This window comes from Pempheris klunzingeri, chromosome 23 (genome assembly GCF_042242105.1).
Source record: "Pempheris klunzingeri isolate RE-2024b chromosome 23, fPemKlu1.hap1, whole genome shotgun sequence".
Lineage (NCBI taxonomy): Eukaryota > Metazoa > Chordata > Actinopteri > Acropomatiformes > Pempheridae > Pempheris > Pempheris klunzingeri.
Window position 1 is genome coordinate 15,438,085 of NC_092034.1, and position 18,922 is coordinate 15,457,006.

At 41.7% G+C, this 18,922-nt stretch overlaps 1 protein-coding gene across 1 annotated transcript in view; it reads left to right on the forward strand.

Moving 5' to 3' along the window:
- The window catches only part of sorcs2 (sortilin-related VPS10 domain containing receptor 2), a 259,444-nt gene that overhangs the window by 116,313 nt on the left and 124,209 nt on the right, over positions 1-18,922 (forward strand). The window contains exon 3 of the mRNA XM_070854331.1: positions 1,086-1,185. Within this exon, the coding sequence (XP_070710432.1) occupies positions 1,086-1,185 (100 nt within the window). The remainder of the gene's footprint in view (positions 1-1,085; positions 1,186-18,922) is intronic.

The following is an 18,922-nucleotide window of genomic DNA, read 5'->3' on the forward strand; positions in this document are numbered from 1 at the left end:
TGCGCGAAAGAGTAAATCCTCTCATCCTTAACCAGGCTGACGTGCTTGCTCATCATTCTCTTTCATCAACACCTCTTCTTCCATGCTTCCCCCTGTTGAACCCAAGAGCTTCGGCTAAATGCTGCAGCATCTCCTTTCCTGTGTGCTTTGGATTGCTTTCGAAATTAACCCCAGAAAGCTGCACACTAGAAAAAGTGAATGCGAATATAGTACACAATACATTTACATTCTTTAACTTATTTACACCTCGGTTAAATCCAATTTCTTAATCTGTCATATTCAGAATTTGCTGCCTTAATCTCTCTTCCTTGCATTATGTGGGTGAGGAGAATGTTTCCTGGATTAGTCTCTCCTCTGTATATTCCTGACAGGAATTTGAGACATTAATTATCCAAAAGCGGTCACCTCTCTTCAGCCTTGCCGAGCTGAAACCTGTGCTGTTTTTCAAAGCCTGTCACAAACAATTGCCTTCACTGTGCGAGGTGGGTGTGACTGAGCCAGACTGGAGAAACAATCCAGCAGCTCGCTATCAATCTCAAATGCACACAGCAGTCTGTACCTGCTCTTAAAGCTGCCAGATTTGGGGATTGGCTGGCGCCTCATTGCTAGCCCAAAGCTGTTTTTGCATCGTCGTGGCAATGACAGGTTGTCCAGCCTTTTCTGATTTGTCACCGAGCTAAGGCCGCGGACCACAAAGTGCTAATATGATGAACAGAGAGTTCATATAGTGCCTTGAGGGCAGTTTGAGAGAATAAGCAGGTCGCCATTTCCCGGGTTTTTTTGCCGATTTTATCTGCTTCTGTCAATGCAGTGGTTTTTCATGATGCTGCTGTTGTTTCAATATGCAGGTTAGGAAGAGTTTGGTCAAACTGAAGCAAGAAAAGTTATAAAATCAACATACTGTATGTGCAGGATGTGGTTGTTTTCCAAGGTCCTAATCTCCAAATCTTACCGTAAAGCAAGCCTTTCGCAATCGTTATTGTGCGATTCATGAAATCATTACAGAAGGAAATTACCACAAAAATGCACCTAAAAGTTTCCAGACTAACTGCCGCTTGTTCTTGTTTTTGTCTGCCTGCATTCAGGTCTACTGACTATGGCACCACCTACACCAAACTCAACCTGATGCCAGGGACAACCATTGTGGTGACCAGCTTCTACATCTGCCCAACCAACAAGAAAAAGGTAGGAGGACGTATGAGTTTATGTGTTTCTCATAAGCTCTCTGAAATGTATTGCTTCTCTAGAACTGACAATTTCAAAGGAAATTAAAAAGCTTTGCTCTAGTGTGTTGTTGAAAGAGTGAGCTGGAGGCCTAAAATGAATATTGACACTGGAAGGCTGGCTGGAATTACAAGACGCCTAATTAAAGACATGTAATCTGAGAAGAAGATTCACTGAAAGATACTTCGGTATGGACGCAAAATCAATATCAGAAATAGTTTCCATTAACATCATTATAAAGGATCAGTTCACCCAAATCCACAACCTTGGCATATAAACTGCAGCAAGTAACAAAAAATGTTTTATTGTAATTCTATGAGTTGGCATGTATATGTTGGATACTTGGTTTTATTGCCCAAAAGTGATAGCATCAAAAAAAGTGTTGTTATTAGGTAAAACTCAATGGCAAATTTTTTTAACATCATTTACCAAAATTTTTTAAATTACCTCTTGCTCCAATATCTGTACATGGCAACTGCAGCATTATAAAAAATAAATTATGTTTAATCTATATGTTAGGGGACATAAAGGGGTATGCCAGCAATTTACTATTGTACTTCCATAAAGCTGAGGGACTTGCCAGAAATAGATTAAAAGTTGAAAACCGAGGCAGCAGAGGCTGAGAGTTTAGCGCCTAGTGTGAGTCCAAATAATCTCACTCCTACAATTTCTATAATGTAACTGGAAGCATCTTTTATTGAGATTCTCTCTGCCCAATACGTGCACATATCTGTCAAACTCCATCTCCCCAGTTTGCCAGATTAAACCAGACCAGACAGACTGGAAAGTGCCTCCTGAACCGCAAGGGCTTTACACAACTGTTTTCACAAGCTGTATCGTTCTCCTCAACACAAGTAAACTAAACTACATGTGCCGAATTGGTGGGGTGGCCCTTTAAACACATAAGATTGAGTGCCTGGATGCGATATCCTGTCTGCTGCATGTCATACATACAGCCATACATGCTTCACACCCATCCACACCATGCAGACATCTAAAATCTTACTTTCGGCTTTGCTACATATACCATAGGACACATGTCTGCATTCATGGAAAATCCTGACCTGCAGCCTCATTCGAAATGAATGAATAGCTAGAGATACTGGGCTGAAGAAGGAACTGTGACAGGAACACAGAGGATATCCACCTACACCCCATGGCTTCGATTCAGGGAATGAAAGGGCTGAAAGCAATACATAGAATGCAGCAATTTTCTCTGGAATTGTCTCATAAAAAAGCAAAATCATCACACATAATTTGATAGACGTTATAATTGCATACAGATTCTACATCTAGGAGCTTTAATCATGGGAAATAATATTCATGCAAATGCTCGAAATGCATCCTTTCTTAGATTGGGATATACGATCTCTTTTATTTTTATGACAGCACAAAGATTAGGGCGCGTGTTGCTGCTACATGTTTCAGATTTTGTTTTGCACTCTTTTGGTATTCCACATACAACACCCCTCAGCCAGATGCACCCATCCTACCCATGTTCCAGTTATTCAATCCACAGGCAGCTTCCAATCTCCAGTGAATTTCAAAAAGCAGGCAGCAGATAAGCTGTAGCAAGAGCCAAGAGGTACAGTAGGTGACTTAAGCTGAGATACGACTGGACTGCCAATTGTGGTGGCCTGTCTAATTGGCAGGCGCTATCGCCGGGGTCCAGGGTTCTTCCAATCGATGAAGAGATAGAGGGAGATTAGATGTAGTCACTTTTCTCACTTTCTCCTCCAGTCCCCACTCCAAATGTCTTTGCAGGATCTGCCATCTCATCTTCTTCACACACACACACACACACACACACACACACACACACACACACACACACGCACATTCAAACACACACAGAATAGTGGAGGCCCAGACAGCATGAGAGCATTTAATTGCATGGGAATGGAGTCATCTTAATTTCCCTTAGGGACAGAAAGAAAGACAGATAGAAAGAGTGTGACTGGCAGTGAGAGTGTGTTGTGACAGTAGGATGTCTGGTAATATGAGCTGGGGATCAAGCTGCCGTTTAAACACACCTTCAGGCCTGGCAGGAGGGGAGTGATGGAAGCTCAGGTTCAGTGCTGCTTGCTCAAATCAGCATGTGTAGGTGTCTGTTTGTGTTATTTCCAGAGCAGGTATGGCACTGGATGTAGGCTGTGTATGTGTAGGTTTATGTGGACTTTGTGTGCAGAGTTGATCATCAAATGCTTTGATTCCTCTAACTAAACATCAGCATGTAGCCACGTGTTTACTTCCTTCCTTTCAGCTTCCAAATTATGAGTGGTCACGTACATAGGGTGCACCTACACACACACAAACACACACACACATGTGTGTTAGTGCACTTTGATCAATAGTGCTAATCACATCAGAAAACAGACGACGGCTGGGTCTGTAAGCTCTGTGAGGGGGATTACACTCAGTGTGATGGGATCACACAGAAAAGGTGTGTGGGGCCTTGGATAATCAATAGGACTTGAGGTAATTAGAGAGAGGTGAGTCTTCAGACGGAGACAATGTCACCCTCTCTTTCTCTCTCTCCATTGCTTCATTGAAAGCTCTATTAAAGATCCGCTCAAGACCCTTTGCAGGAGCCGGATCCCAAGGACCCTCGACACACTTCAACGCCAATGGAGTCGTAAATAAACTTTTTAGACCAGAGGCTGAGCACACTCTCCCTCAGCCATTTTCTTTAACAGTCGTCTCCAGAGGGCTGTCAGCTGAACAAGTGCTCGCACAAGTTTTCTTGTTGGTGAGTGCTCCGTGTGCTGTCTCAATGAAGGCGAGATGAACAAGCTAAAGGTGATTTTAGACCAAAAAGCTTCTTTTCAAATGGCACTTAGCTTTTGGATCTTTACAGAAATAAAGGCAGAGGTCAGATTAGTTTGGTTACATGTCCACAAAGGGGAGCAACAAATGAATTGAATGATCAAGCTTTTAGTATTGAAGCTCCCCTTTGTGTTGACTGAAAGAGACTGTCATCCCAAGGAAAACAACTTCATGAATCAGACTTAGTGGAAGTATGGAGAAGGTCAGGGCAGATGGATCAGTCAACAAAACATCAGGGCTATAGCACGGCCATAGCTACCTGTGTCCAAACAGACAAAGCTGTTTCTTTTTTTAAAGCATGATCATGAATGTTCCCTAACCTTAACAAAGTACTTATCCATTAGTACTTTCCATAACACAAGCCAAGTTGTTTTTGCACAACCAAACCTTAACCATAGCATTATCACATCATAAAATAGATTTATCTGCTTTACCTCCAGAGGGTTGTCGACAAAAGGGTACTTGAGCTAATCCGACCGGCATATGTCAGACAAAGAAGGTAGAATTAATGAATAAACTAGTAAACTGAACTGGACAAAATAACTCAAACCAGCAAAGTGATCAGTAATTTTAACCACTAGTTAACAATTCTTATAGAAACCGAAGGATGACTTGTGGGGTGATTTGGGATTGTTGTACCTACCCTAAGAGACAGTTCCTAACCTTCTTGACTTTTGCCTCCATGTAGCAGTACAGCTGGATGCATCTAGCAAAGGATGACTTGAAAAGAAGTACAGAAACATGTTTGCCTATAATCGTCTCAGGCATCTAAGATACCAGAGCAAATTAAAATAATCCAGTGGACTCCAGTGTATTTTGAGGTTGAAGACATTTCTTGGTCCATTAACGGCTTATCCAAATCTGATCCCTGTCCAGATGCTATTTTTAAAGTCATGTGCTACAAAAACACCTCTTCGCACCTCCTGAACATAACGTCACTGCGGCACCACTTGTAACTGTTCTACCTCAGCAATTCTCTAAGAAGCAGGGCATCACCTGGAGAAGTGCTGTCAAGCTCAGAGGTCATCAAAGGCGAGCCACCTTCTGAGTTGGTGTCCTCAATTATGTCCTCAGCCACTAGTCAGCATGGCATCTCCTTGGGGAGTACTGCTGATGATTTCTTGCCTGGTGTTAGAGCTGAGGAGTTGATCTTGGTGGACGGGAGAAGTGTTTTCTGCTCCATAAAAATAGATTCAGTGGACTTTTTTAATTAGATAGTGCTTCAATAAGCAAGAAGGGTTTTTGAATGACACCCGAGCCTGCGTATTGGCAGGACTTGTTCATATTCAGCTCTAAAAAAGTCAAAACGAGAAATATCACAATATTCACTTAATAAGTTAGCACAACACTGACAGCACCAAAAATTGGTGCTCTAGGCAGAGAGATCACATCAACCACAGTTGATAGAATCTGTCTGGAGGATGGGAGAGTTTCAAGATTTCTTTATACATAGAATGAAAGGGTCAGAAGTAGAGATAAGGACTTAACAAACTGGCTTAGGGCCTCTGCCTTCGTCTCAACCGGCTCTTTTACTGCTCTTATGCAGATACTTCAAATCTTTATCAGGCTTTGAAGTTTTGGGAAAGTTACAAGATCAGCAAGGGGAGTTTTTAGAATAGGATGCAGAATGATTAATAAAGTCTGAGTTAAAGAAATTTCTCATATACTCTCACAGTCCCAGAGGTTGTGGTTTTAATAGCCTCATTAATTCCATCTCAGAGTGAAGAGACCGTACCGTAAGGATAAGTGGGTTAAGACAAGACTTGTCAAAGACTCCTCAGCCTCTGTATGCTGTCAGTGTATTTTCAAAGCATGAGTACTGCTTTCTTTGGGTGTTTTCGACCCTACAGTGTTTGATTTAGAGCTCCCACACTGTAAGTTTGGTTGAAAATTCGGAGACCCTGTCGAAAGAAATGTTTCTTGATGTGTGTCCAACCCATGGTGGATTATAGTTTAAACACCCAGTGATTCATGAATTCAGTTTGAATTTCACCGTAGAAAGTCCAACTACTCCAGTACTACCGGTTGTTTATACAGTAAACTACAATTGCTGTGCAAAATATAACAAAACCGATGCATAAATGCTTCAAAGCAACATCTCATGAAACGCAGCAAAAAAACAAATTGACTGTAGTTTTGGAAATGCCTTTAGTCACCTACTGAGATGGAAAAGAAGAAAGACGGGAAGAACAAAGCCCTAAAGAACAAAGTGAGAAGAACAAGATGAGTAAACACAGACATGAGTAAGAGGGTTTCAAAAAGAAGAATAATGAGAAAAAGAGTAATAGACTGAATGATACAGTAGAATTACTGTCAGCACTTCAGTGATTGGCGGTTCAAAGATCTTCAAAGGGAAAGGCGAGATATTCAGATGTGGTCACATTATTTTCAGATGATATCCCCATGATGAAGAACAATTTTTGTAATTTCAGATGGACGATCCTATTCTTATGCATGATTGACAGTGAAATAGCTGTCTTCTTGTCTCTCCACGATCTCTTTCTGACTGTCAACTGTGTCCCCTGCTTTCCGTGCGATGAAAAAAAAACTAGAATAGTGACTGGATAATTTTCCGTGAGGCAAAATTTGCCCTCTTTGTCCAGTGTTATCACGAAGGAGGTGGCCTTGAAAGTAATTATGAACAAAACGATGGTAAAAGCAATTCAACAGTAACAGAAGCCACTCCGCTAATGGAAAATTGCCTCAAGTAGAAGATTTAGATGAATAAGCCGAGAGGAAGGTTTCTTATGCATTCCACCTCTGTTTGTGGGGTTTCATGGTTGATCGCACCTGCAAAAAGTACTCAAAAGAACTTGAGACTTAGCTCATGCACATTAATACCTCTAACCTTAAATTCATGAGCCCTTTGATTTTAATGCTTTGGATTCAGCTGCGACCAATTCTGTTTAATCTGGTTTAATTTCAAATCAGTGTCCTTGTAATTCGTGCTTGTATCGGTACCTGTGCGTGGGAACCATGGTATGGAGTAAGAAATGGTTAGTTAGGCACACTAATCACTGAACTGACACTGAATTTTGATGTTGTGCCTAAAGAGTGAAGTGCAAAATGATCCAATAACAGTGAAAGTAATAGGATGGCTAGGATGCTACGGGGTTAAATTTCTACGGAGCTGAATTTTGCCCATAAAAACCCAGCAGAAGATCCGGTCAGTGTGCTATGATGGTGACTCATGCAGCTGCTCAGGAGATGTCTCCCTACAATGCTGCATTCATGTGTTTGCTGTGAAAGCAGGATTACACAGATTCTGTCAATACCATTATTGGTTATGGCTGTAACTTTTTATTCAAAGTGCAAACATTTATCCAAACATGGCAGAAAAAAGGGTTCGGAGTTCATAATTTACAATCTGCAAGTGGAAGTAGTTTGCCTTGTGATCCAACAGACGGTGCTTGGAACTTTTTGCGTGCCATTCTGATCCATCAGTAAACTGAGTGAATAATGTTTTTGCTACGAAAATGGAGGACAATCCAAACTCTGAAACACAGTGAGCTGTGAGTGTTACAGAGGGATGTGTTGGTAGTGATGCCCATCCGTCTGAACGAGCGTCTTGTCCTTTGGTATAGTCTTTTATGTTAGAAAGTTGCAATCTAAAGCTAATGAAATAACAAATATAATGTTGTCAACAGCATAATTGGTTGTGTGAGGTGTTTGAATGAAATGTGTCATTGCAAATAAGGTTGAACTTGATTTTTAGAAAAAGTGACAGCCCTTTATTGGACAGTTCATTTAGCGCATGCTGTCATTCTTTCAAAATAAATGTCTTTTTTTCTATTCACGCTACTCTCCCTATTTCAGGGCCATTTCAGAGTTGCTGACACAAGACATGACAGCCATGGTGTGTCCATCCTGGCTCTTCTCTGTGTGATTAATCATCAATAATTCAGTAGGTTTACAGACTTCGGTGGAGCACTCTTCTCTCAGTCTCTAGGGGTTAACCAAGTGTTTGCCCGTTTACTTTTTTAAAAAAAACTGTCTGTGTGAAAACACTTGGAAATAGAAAGTTAATCTAGTCTCTTGTGTCACTGATAAGCAGAGTTGAGCTTTAGGGCATTATAGGTTATCCTTCCACTTGAAACACAAATAAAAGACACACAAAGTGACCTTTCGACACAGCTTGACACAGAAAAGCATGTGTTCCAGGGCTGAAAGCTACACTGGCATGTAGCCTCATGAGAACCATCCATTCCCCTGTTGTTTCCTTTTCCTCCCTCTATCCCTGCAGTCATGTCATCTGTACCGTAGAGAAGCAGTCTTTCCTTTATCGTCTGCCCAGACACTGATCTGGGACCTGCACACAGGCTGATAAGGAGACTAGAGCGTATGGTGCGACCGTGAACCGAGGACAGTCGGAGGCGAGGTTAGACCACAGAAGCAAGCTCTAATACTAGCTGGAGGGTTATTGACTTTGGGTTCCACTACAGAGGTTCAGTCCACCCACACAGTCATATGGAAACAGTGTTCTACTTCTGAGTCTACATGCTTCATTTGAAGCATCGGGAAGACAGGTGCTGGGGCATGACGCTCAGTCGGAGAGTCAGGAAGCAACAGATTTTGAATAAAAAAGAAAGGAGAAAGGTTCAGTGTTGGACTGTACTTCAAAGGTACACACAGGTAAGAGTGTAAGTTGATGCAGTATATGTAGGAGTCTTTTTTTCTCTTGAAGTAAAACTCGTTATCAGACACAGCATGAGACAGACATAATGCATGTTAGCAGGAACCAGGTCATGGCGGAGCTCGGTCTCCTTTATGTTATGACACATTAGCTGGTCTCTTTCACAGTTTATCAGTACTTCCCGTATCAGCAGTCTGTGTTTGTCTCAGGGTACAAAAGTACACACAAAGAATAGCGGACAATAGCTCAGTCCCACACGCTACGTGAGCCTTAACTATGAAGAGGCATTAGCCATAGAAGAAAACCCATGATAACAGACCTCATAGTCAAAAGAAAATGCCATTTCATTTCCATTTTATTTCTGAAATATGTTTGAGATACTGTGCGTCTGGTTGAAACAGAATGTAAGAAAGGCGCATAATGAGGTGAGTCCCAGGAGAGTGAATACCAAGTGGATTATGTGATGAAGTAACCACGCCAACATGACATTGTACAAGTTGAGCACATTATTGTTCCTTTCATTGGGCCTTGAGATCTAATTATTATCTATTTATTAATTGCACAGACCAGTGATAGCAATGTTACTTTATAGCAACAAGCTGAATTACCAAATTGTCACTGATATACATCAAACCCGGCTTAGTTTTTTTGTGCTAGCATACAGGCTGCCTGTGAACACATTCAGCAATCACAGAGCAACATTAACATTCGTTCCCCCTGATGAATGCAAGTCCAGTACTAACTTTCTCTGGCAGGTTTACCTGGCCTTCTTTCTGTCATCACATTGACGAGACATTCAGCTTGAAAATGCTGATCAGCTCTTCCTGACTCCACCTTTGCAACACCTTCACCTCTGTCCACTCTGTCTCTGACAAAGCATAGTCTACCCACAGTGCTACCGCTACAGGACCTTGCAGAGCACAATAAATCACATAGCCACAGTCTATTTAGATTATGGCATAAGATTAGCTGTGATCATCTTTGACCTAGCATTGATCACAGCTATTGACCCATGTGCTCCATCCAGCTGGGCTCTTGTGTTTGTCCTCATGTGCCACAGCAGAGGCCCACAGGGATCAGATCCACCGCCCTCAGCCCTTCTCATGCTGGGTGTAAATGGATTGACCTGACCTGGATCCACCAATTTGGATCAATAGGCGGCAAGCCCGAGCCATCGACTCGCGCTGCTATCTACTGGCTCACCCTGGAGGGAGGCTCTGAACTATCCGTCATGCAGCTTTTGAAAGATGTAAATGCTGCCCTGTGCTTGTCTCTGAATTTTAGAGCGGTGTGTGTTTGTGTGCAGTCTAGAGTTTAATGGGGCTTGGTTAATATTTCAATGCTGCTGAAATAGACTGAAAAGAATATAAGAGCAGAGACGACATCAGTGGGGAACAGAAGGGAATACAAAACAGGGGCAGGAAAGTATGAAATTAGTGTTTTTCTGCCTTTTTATGAGTCACATAATGCGTCATGAAATTTATAAATTAATTTGACATTAAGGCTAATTCGAATGAGCTTTTGTATGCTGTGCAGAGGCAGCCACTGCCAGAGAAAAGACATATCAGCTTTGACGTAGCACTTTAACTGGCCTAGTTGTTTAAACGTGGGGTGTCTAAAAATAAATACGACTGTCACTAATCCCTTTGTCATGTCCCTAAAGCGAGCCAAGTTTAGCTCCACGAGATTCAATTTTTGATTTCTTCCAGTAACTGTACATTCAGAGAACTGTCACACAGGCACAAACACGCCACAGCAATATTGGATTGTAATATAGAGCCAATATAATGTGGGACCATTTATAGATCTTCCAGCAGCACGAGCGTGATGAGATGTAGTGCTGTGTGCAAAACTATGAAAACCAGCATGACAGGCTGCGTACAGCACAACATCGCACAGAACAAACTTTAACAAAGGGCTGCATTTTCTAGTCCCACCCAGCATCCATCCATCCCTTCAACTCTTTCTTTCACCCACCATGTCTAAAACTATCACTCCATCCATCCATCTCCCATCCATTATCAATGGGCAAGTCCTTTCTTTCCCACTTCTGTCTTCTTCTATTCATCTTTCCACCTCCACCATCAATCAAATTCTCTCCCACTGTCTCGTTCGTTCTCTCTTTGTCTTTTTCTTGTTCGTCTTGTCCCTAGCATTTTACTTCCTCCGTGTCTCCTTCACCCTCCTCTTGCCTTCTTTTATCCTGTTTCCACTGGATCGACTCTTGCAGGGACCTAGGGAACCTTTTCCTGAACTCAGAACTTTTTTCAGGAAAGCAGGGTTTTAATCGAAAGACTCTTAAGTCTGAATTAAGTACCTTTGCCATGGGTCCTGGCCACAAAAATCTCCGTGCTGCGGATACTTTCAGGTGAGCCAGGAACTAACTGGAACTTGGGAGCTTACAGTGCTGAATAAGGCTCTCTTTGATTAGGTACAAACAGCACGACTGTTGCTGTTTTCCAAATTGTACCTGTATCGTGTCTGTAGAACCGTGTGGTCTGAAGACATATGTGTGGACCTGTCTGCAGGCCCGCCTGAGTCAGTTTTGGTGTCTGCTAGGGCCTTAAAGGACATGTTCACGATTGCTCAGGTCTGTCCTAAAACAACAGGCACATGTCCACATGTACAGTGAAACAGCTCTTGCTTGCTGTCATCATCACTCCTGTTCCTAGTGGTCATTGAGAGACACCTTCCTGGCATGCGATGGCAGTGACTGGGGACAAAATCCATAGTTAATCTGTATGCAATCAAATCGGCCGGACCACATGCTGAAGATCGGATCTCTGCGATCTGTAATGTTTGACCAGAAAAGAAAAGTCACTTAACTCTTCCTGCTAGTGGTTTCAAACGGTATTATATTTACCCTTCCTTCACATTGTTTGCCCCGACCTTGGACCAGGGGTCAAATGTCATTACCCAGGTAGTGCATCCAGATACACATCACATGCTCTCAGTGACTGAGTGTAGTTCTTCGTCAAATATGAGCTTTCTTTCTCTCCTGGCCAGTTTTCCTGTCTTTCTCTGTTTTCTCTTGCATATTCATATCTCTAGCCTCACCTCTCGCACCTTTACTTTTTAGTTTTGCTCTTCTGTCAACTCTGTTTCCTCCTCACCTTTTTCTTCTCCCTCATCTCTCTCTTTTCCCTCCTTTATTATAGTGTTTCTTCTTTCTATCCCCCCCCCTACTCCCCCAGCCGTTTCACCTCTCTCATACACTATAGCGGCTCTATTCCATAAATATTAACACCACAATAGACGCTATATTATATTGCAGTCGCCTTCCTCCCTCTTTCACTCTCCCTCTCTGTTTTCATTCTCATCCTGTTTTTTTTCCCTTTTCATCTTCCCCCTCTTTCCCTCCTCATCCTCTCTGAGTGCGGATGAGAGACCATGAGCCAGACGCCGGAGATTGATTGACCACCATCATCTGTGTGTGTGTGAGAAGAATGATGTGAAGAATGATGTGTGATGAATGTTTATAGACAAATGAGGGGAAAGAGGAAGGAGAGATGGATGAATTATGCTGGAGGCCAAGGAGGGGCAGGTGTTACAACCCCGTGTGTGTGTGTGTGTGTTGCTGAATTAGGAGTTTTACTGTGGCTAAAGCGATGGAGTGATTAATAAGGAAACAATGAAAATAAGTAGAAATAAAAGTAGCAAAATGTGTGTGTGTGGTTGTTGATAACCTCCCACAGCCGGTCTCTCACAGAGGATTATTCTCTGCACTTCAGTTCTAACCACTCTTCACAGGGAACTTGTAGAATAAATCCTTAAACTTCAAAGGGAAACGTAATTGTTGAGGTAACGTACATACAGTAGCACATCGTTTTAATCCCTCGTCCCCCGGCAGGTACATTGTTCCTTAACAATATTAGCCACATTCACGATAGGATTTATGTGTTTCAGAGTGACACTCCCTTTTTGTTTCTTGACTGAACTGTTTTGACTTTGCGTATCATTAGGTTTTATCCATCTACGTGCTGGAAATGTTAGATTCATGTTAGATTCTTTCATTTCACTGAAATTAAGTGCAAATAAGCTTTTCTGCATTGAAGATTAAAGATGTTACGCCACTTTTATGATGCTTCAATGCAAAGTTTAGGTAAAAAAACACGACTGCTGGCATACAGAACCTGTTGAAACCCAGCAAATCTAAAACTGGACAGAACAGTGAGACAATTGTGAAAAAAAAAAGTGCCAACATTGCTGTAGTAATTTTTAATAGGCTAATTGCGGAGGATATCCATAGTCTTGATATTGCTCATAATACTTACCAATTGTAAGAAGGGGAATGAATAACTATCAAACATGGAAAGAATCCACAAGCTTTTTCTTCTGCTGTAAGCATAAAAACACACAGTGAAGACTGCAGCTTCCAATATTTCATCTTACCTCCTTCTAGCAAATCCTTAGACAAACTACTGTTTTGCTGCTCATAAAACTCAGCATTTTCTCTGCAGCAGAGTATTTTCCCAGGGACAAATTATTCCTTATACAAGACCGTGTGTGTTTACACCAGCTTGTGATTTCATAAGCTTGCTGCAGGTTCAATTATTTCATATTATATCAGCGAGAGAGCCGGAAAAACAGGCATAAATTCAAATGTAAAAGTTGCAAATTATCACTTGAACATAGACACAGAATCAGGCAATATATCTGACACTGCTATTGTAACATATTTTCTCATACACATTATACTGCTGTTCTCTTCTGTTCTCTGCCTCATTCTTTCTCACTAACACACACACGCACAGACACACACACACACACACACACACACACACACACACACACAAACACTCAAACCAATTCAGAATCTTTCTCCTCTGTAGCCTTGTGCCATCTTCCAGCTTCTCTTTCTCAATTTTTCACTTATCTTCCCCCAATTCCATGGCAAAGAGAGGGGGACAGAAACTCGGTGTGACGCAGAAAGAGAGAGAGAGAGAGAGAAGTAATGAAAGCAAAGATCTAAAACTGTAAAATTGATCTTTTTCTTTGGGACTCCTCTTCTTTTGACTGCAAGCGGCACTGAATATAAATTGATAAATTTGCCAGGCTGTACTTGCTATGACACCCAAGGCAAGCTGGGAATAAGATACGGCTAGATACGGAGGGGAGATCTCTGAAGAAACAGTGTCAGAGCTAAATATCTGGGATTACATCTAGTTTCTTGTCACTTATGCGGGCCGTTAGAACGCGACGCTCCACGAGTTCCTCAGTCTTTGAAGTCGTACTGAAGTTCTACCGGCGTTTACTGGACATCTGTAGTGTAGCTTGGTCAAAATTGTCACTACCAAAAGGAAGAAATGTCAATTTTATTTACTTTTTTAAAACTTTTCTTTGTGTTCTCCACTGATTATGAATGTTTGGCTCTGACTGGCTGGTACTGGTAATTTGATTGGTGCCGCAACTGTAGTAATATGACTGTAGTTCCAACAGGAATACACACATACCAGCCAAGAAGAGCCCCTCTTCTAATACACTGTTGTCCATAAAGTCGGAATAATTGTTCAATACCCCCAATTTTGTTAAGGCCTGAATACACAGTTTGCAAAGGTTAATTGTGGTTTAAGTTTCACTGGGATATGTTTGGAAGAGTTTGATCAATAAAGTAGAGAAGATATACACTTTATTTATCAAGAATAAATCACATTGTCACAATCATTTCATGAGAAGAGGTCAAAAACATTTGATTCCAACTTTATGGGCAACAGTGTATGATTCTGGTTTAAGAAACGGGGGACACATAAAATGCCGTCTTAAGTTCATATGAAGCTAATATGAGCTTTAGAAGTCTGCGTTAGACACATCACGAGCAAATTCTAATCCTTTTAGCACAAAATGTCCCGTTTCATAACTAATTGGAGAACGGAAGGTACAGGACTACCTGTTGCTGCAGACGCAATGGCTGCGGCTGCTCAAGCTAACTTGATTTTGAAGTAGATTTTCATTCTAAGCAAACAGGGAACCTGGAATGAAACGCCTCTCTACCACACACACACATCGTTAGCTCCCTGGTGTCAGGGTTCCATGGGGAAAACAAACACCTATTATTTTATCACATTGTCTGTGTGTGTGTGTGTGTGTGTGTTTCAGGGTGATACGCTCAGAATAATCTGCCCAAAAGACGACACAGAAAAACTAGATATAATTGGTGTCAGGCATGCAAACACACACACACACACACACACACACACACACGTGCATACAGTCCAAACATACACACAGATGAAAGTGTCGATTTGTGAGGAATTTTTAGTGATTAGCTACAAACACGTGCATGTGAGTTTTTTTTCCCTTGACAAGATCTGCCAAACACATATCGGATTAAAACATGTTTGGCAGGGTCAAAGCCAGCTCTCACTCTTGTCTGCCTCTCTTGGTTTCACAGCAAGTATCAAAGCGATGTTTGATGAAAATGTTACACTGCCAGCACCAAACAGGACCAGTCAGTCTGTTGCAGAGCCAAGCTGTCAGTCTGGTTTCAGACAAACAGGTGACGGCTGCCTGAACGCCTGCTTCACTACCTCGCGTAGTGTCAAATAGATATCTTTTTTTTTTTTTCTGAAACAGCATTTGAATCTGTCGGACTTAAGAAAGTGGAAAGTCTGTCATGTTGGTCTCAGACAACCTGAGACATTATCGTGCTCTGTTCTGCACAACTGTACATCTATTGGAAGGGATTTCCCAGCTTATTTCCTCCCATCCATCCTGATCTGCATTATTTATTTATTTTTTAAATAAGTCCGCCGCACACATGCATCGCTTTGTCTCCAGAATCGGAGCCTTGGAAATTGCCAATGTTCCCCATCGCGCGGACACACTGCGATACTTCATATTCGCCTCAGCTTTGTCAATTTGTTCCTCTGTAGCTGCGGCAAAAATGCTCTTGTGCAATTGGGGAGGTAGCAGGGAATGACAAAGTGCATTATGTTTCGATTATAGCGTCCAAAATAGGAGACCTGTGTTGTTTTTTGTTCTTGCCGCTGTCACATACTGGAGTAGGAGAGGTGAATAGAGGGGAAAGAAGTCTATTTAGGGAATGCTCTCTAACAACAAGATCCATAATGCATTCTATGGTCACTAAGGAATAAAAAAATATATTTATTTCTCCACGGATGCTTTAAGATGCATTTGACTCATGCAGATTTAAATTACTGCTTATTTACTTGCTTATTGACATTAATCAGAATTTATCGATTTGAAGTAACATTTTCAGGAGCAACATTAAATTCACATATTATAATGTTATAACACCGTTAATGTGGCGCACCCTCCCGTTGTCATCACCCTATATACATCATTATACTATCAACATGGGAAATCCAACACTGAGCTATGAATCCAGAGATTCATGCGGTGGGTTTTCCTTTAGATCCATTTTGGATCAGGTTTCCAGCCGGCAAAAAACATACATTTCTATTAAACAATCTCTTACAAAACCTCTGTTTTCATAAGCAGCAGAAGAGCAATGGAAAACCTAGAAAATGCAGAAATGAATAGTTGGGCGAACTCATTCAGTACTTTAGCCTACAGCTGTTATTTCAACATGTCAGATATTCATTTAATTAAAAATTCATATATCATGCCGCTCATTTCATTCACCTTTTGCCCACTAAAACCTCTCATGTTTCTGCCTTCTCGGCCAGCAGAAGTTGATCAGACATCTTTGAGGGGGGATAGAGGTAGAGAGAGTCACACATGTGGCTAACAGAGTAGTGGATCTTTTCTCAGAAGCACACACGTGTTTAACAGCAAAACACACATCTTGACTGGCTCAGACTATCTTTATGTGCATGTGTATCTTTATATTTGTGTGTGTGTGTGTGTGTGTGTGTACACCGGACAGGGCCGTCTCCTCCCAAAGCCTCGAGCAGACAGCCTGAGCAGCCTTGTGACGCCTGTATCTACATACTCTGCTGCAGATGGTGCCGTCTCCTCTGCAAAATTCATGTCGGCTAAATTAAAACCATTTAAGTTATTTTTCCTTGGTACTTTGATTTAAAAAAAAAAAAATGCTTGGAGGAGCATCATAAACTAATTCTCATGTTTTGGCACCAGGGAGAGTGCAGTTTGGGGTCACCAATATGAAGTGGATGTGCTGCTCCAAGGACGAGATAAAAAGAAAAAGTGTGTGGGTGTGTGGTGCTTTTCAAATATATATACAGATGTATTAGGTCTGATTCAAACCCAGAAAGTTTGGACCATAGGCGCATTATGATGAGGTGCGGTTGGTAATGTTCGGGTTGTCCCATGTAACCATGCAGAGAAGGTCTGAGACCTGCAGTGTGGTTCATTACAGATGAACGTATGGATGGAAAATTTGCATTAATGCTGCAGGCTGAGATCTTCATTTTTCTATTTCTCCATCTCCCTCACTTCTCTCTCTCTTCCTCTTGTCTTTGCTCATTCCCTCTTTCTTTTGCTTTTACTCCTCCCTTTCTTTTCCTTTCTGTGTATCATATATCCTCTTTCTGCATTTGGTCTTCTTTTTGCTATCTATGCATGTATCTAAGCATGTATCTGTCTGTGTGTGTGTGTGTGTGTGTGTGTGTGTGTGTGTGTGTGTGTGTGTGTGTGTGTGTGTGTGTGTGTGTGTGTGTGTGTGTGTGTGTGTGTGTGTGTGTGTGTGTGTGTGTGTGTGTGTGTGATTGTCAGCTCTCCACATGCCCCTCGTTAGTTCCAACTATCTGTGTTCCATGGGGGGAAACGAGTGCTTATTATTTTATCACTTTGTGTGTGTGTGAGCGTGTGTGTGAGCGTGTGTGTGTGCGTGTGTGTGTGTGTGTGTGTGTGTGTGTGTGCGTGTGTTTCAGACTGATGCACTTGGAATAATCTGTCTACAAGACGACACAGCAAAACTAGATATAATTGGGACCAGGCATGCAATCACATACAGACGAAGGTGTCGATGTTAGAGGTTGATCATGAGTGTGTGTGTGTGTGTGTGTGTGTGTGTGTGTGTGTGTGTGGTGTGTGTGCACGATGTGTCTTTGCCTCGGATGTAGATGTCAAAACCACACTCACCTTCATGTTTCAATGGTGACAACCCCATAGGCCCTTTTCATGTCCATTGCTTGTCTATATATGTGTGTGTGTGTGTGTGTGTGTGTGTCATCACGACCTATCACTGTGGCTCCTGCACACACTTGTCTTTGGGTTGACCTTGACTGTAAATACTAGATGGAGCTACCGTGGAGTTACTTAACTGTGTGCGTACACGCGTGCACACACACACACACTCACACACACACTCACACACACACACACACACACACACACACACCTGTATTGGAGTGAAGTAGTCAGATGATGGCAGAAAAGGAGAGGGGAAAAGCAAATACCTCTCTCCTTTTTTTCCCCCTGTCCTTTCAGCATCTAAGAGCGGCAGCAGCAAACCTTTACCTTATGCTGAAGTAGGCTGAGGCCACATCAGTGTATCGACTGACATCGCATTAGACCAATAATTGCTTTTTATTAAAAATAAAGCAGCCACTAAGTGTTGCCCACTTCCTCCCTGACCACAGCCAATCAATAGCTTCTTTATATTGTTCTTTTCTGTACGACTTTCCACTAACTCAGCCTTTATAGAGGGTTCATAAGTTGTACCCAGTGACTTTATTAATGATGAATGAATAATTTGGTCATTAACGGGACAACCTTTACAGTCAACCCTCAGGAAACTAGAACCTGGAAGAATTGGCTTGCTTCTAATTGTCATGCCTCGAATGTTTTATGTTCCATAAAGGCAGAACAGTCAGTTTTCTCCACAGTGCACCATAAACTGAAAGCTGTCATTTAGTGAGTTGGGCTTTTTTTCACTCATTTTAGTTTCACCTGTTTTCACCATGGCGGATTATTGAGTCCACAGTCTTGCTAATAAGAAAAGGCGCAAAGTATATCTGTGATAATAAAATGTTAGTGGATAGTATCAGTGCTACTTTTGGTGCTGATATATGTAAACAAACTTTACAACTTTGTGAAGTGAAATAACTGTTGGAACATCCAGATATCACTGGCATGTATGTTTTGGAGATATATTTTTGAAACACTAGTTTTTACATCATTTTCAGACACATTAACATGACAGCCTAAACGTTACTCTTTAACATTTACAGTTGCAAAGCTGGTGAATTATTGCAAAAACCCTTCATTAATGATGCAATAACATTTATAACCAAGCCACAGTGGAAGAAGGCACAATTATAATGACATTATTACAGAATAGAATGAATTAAC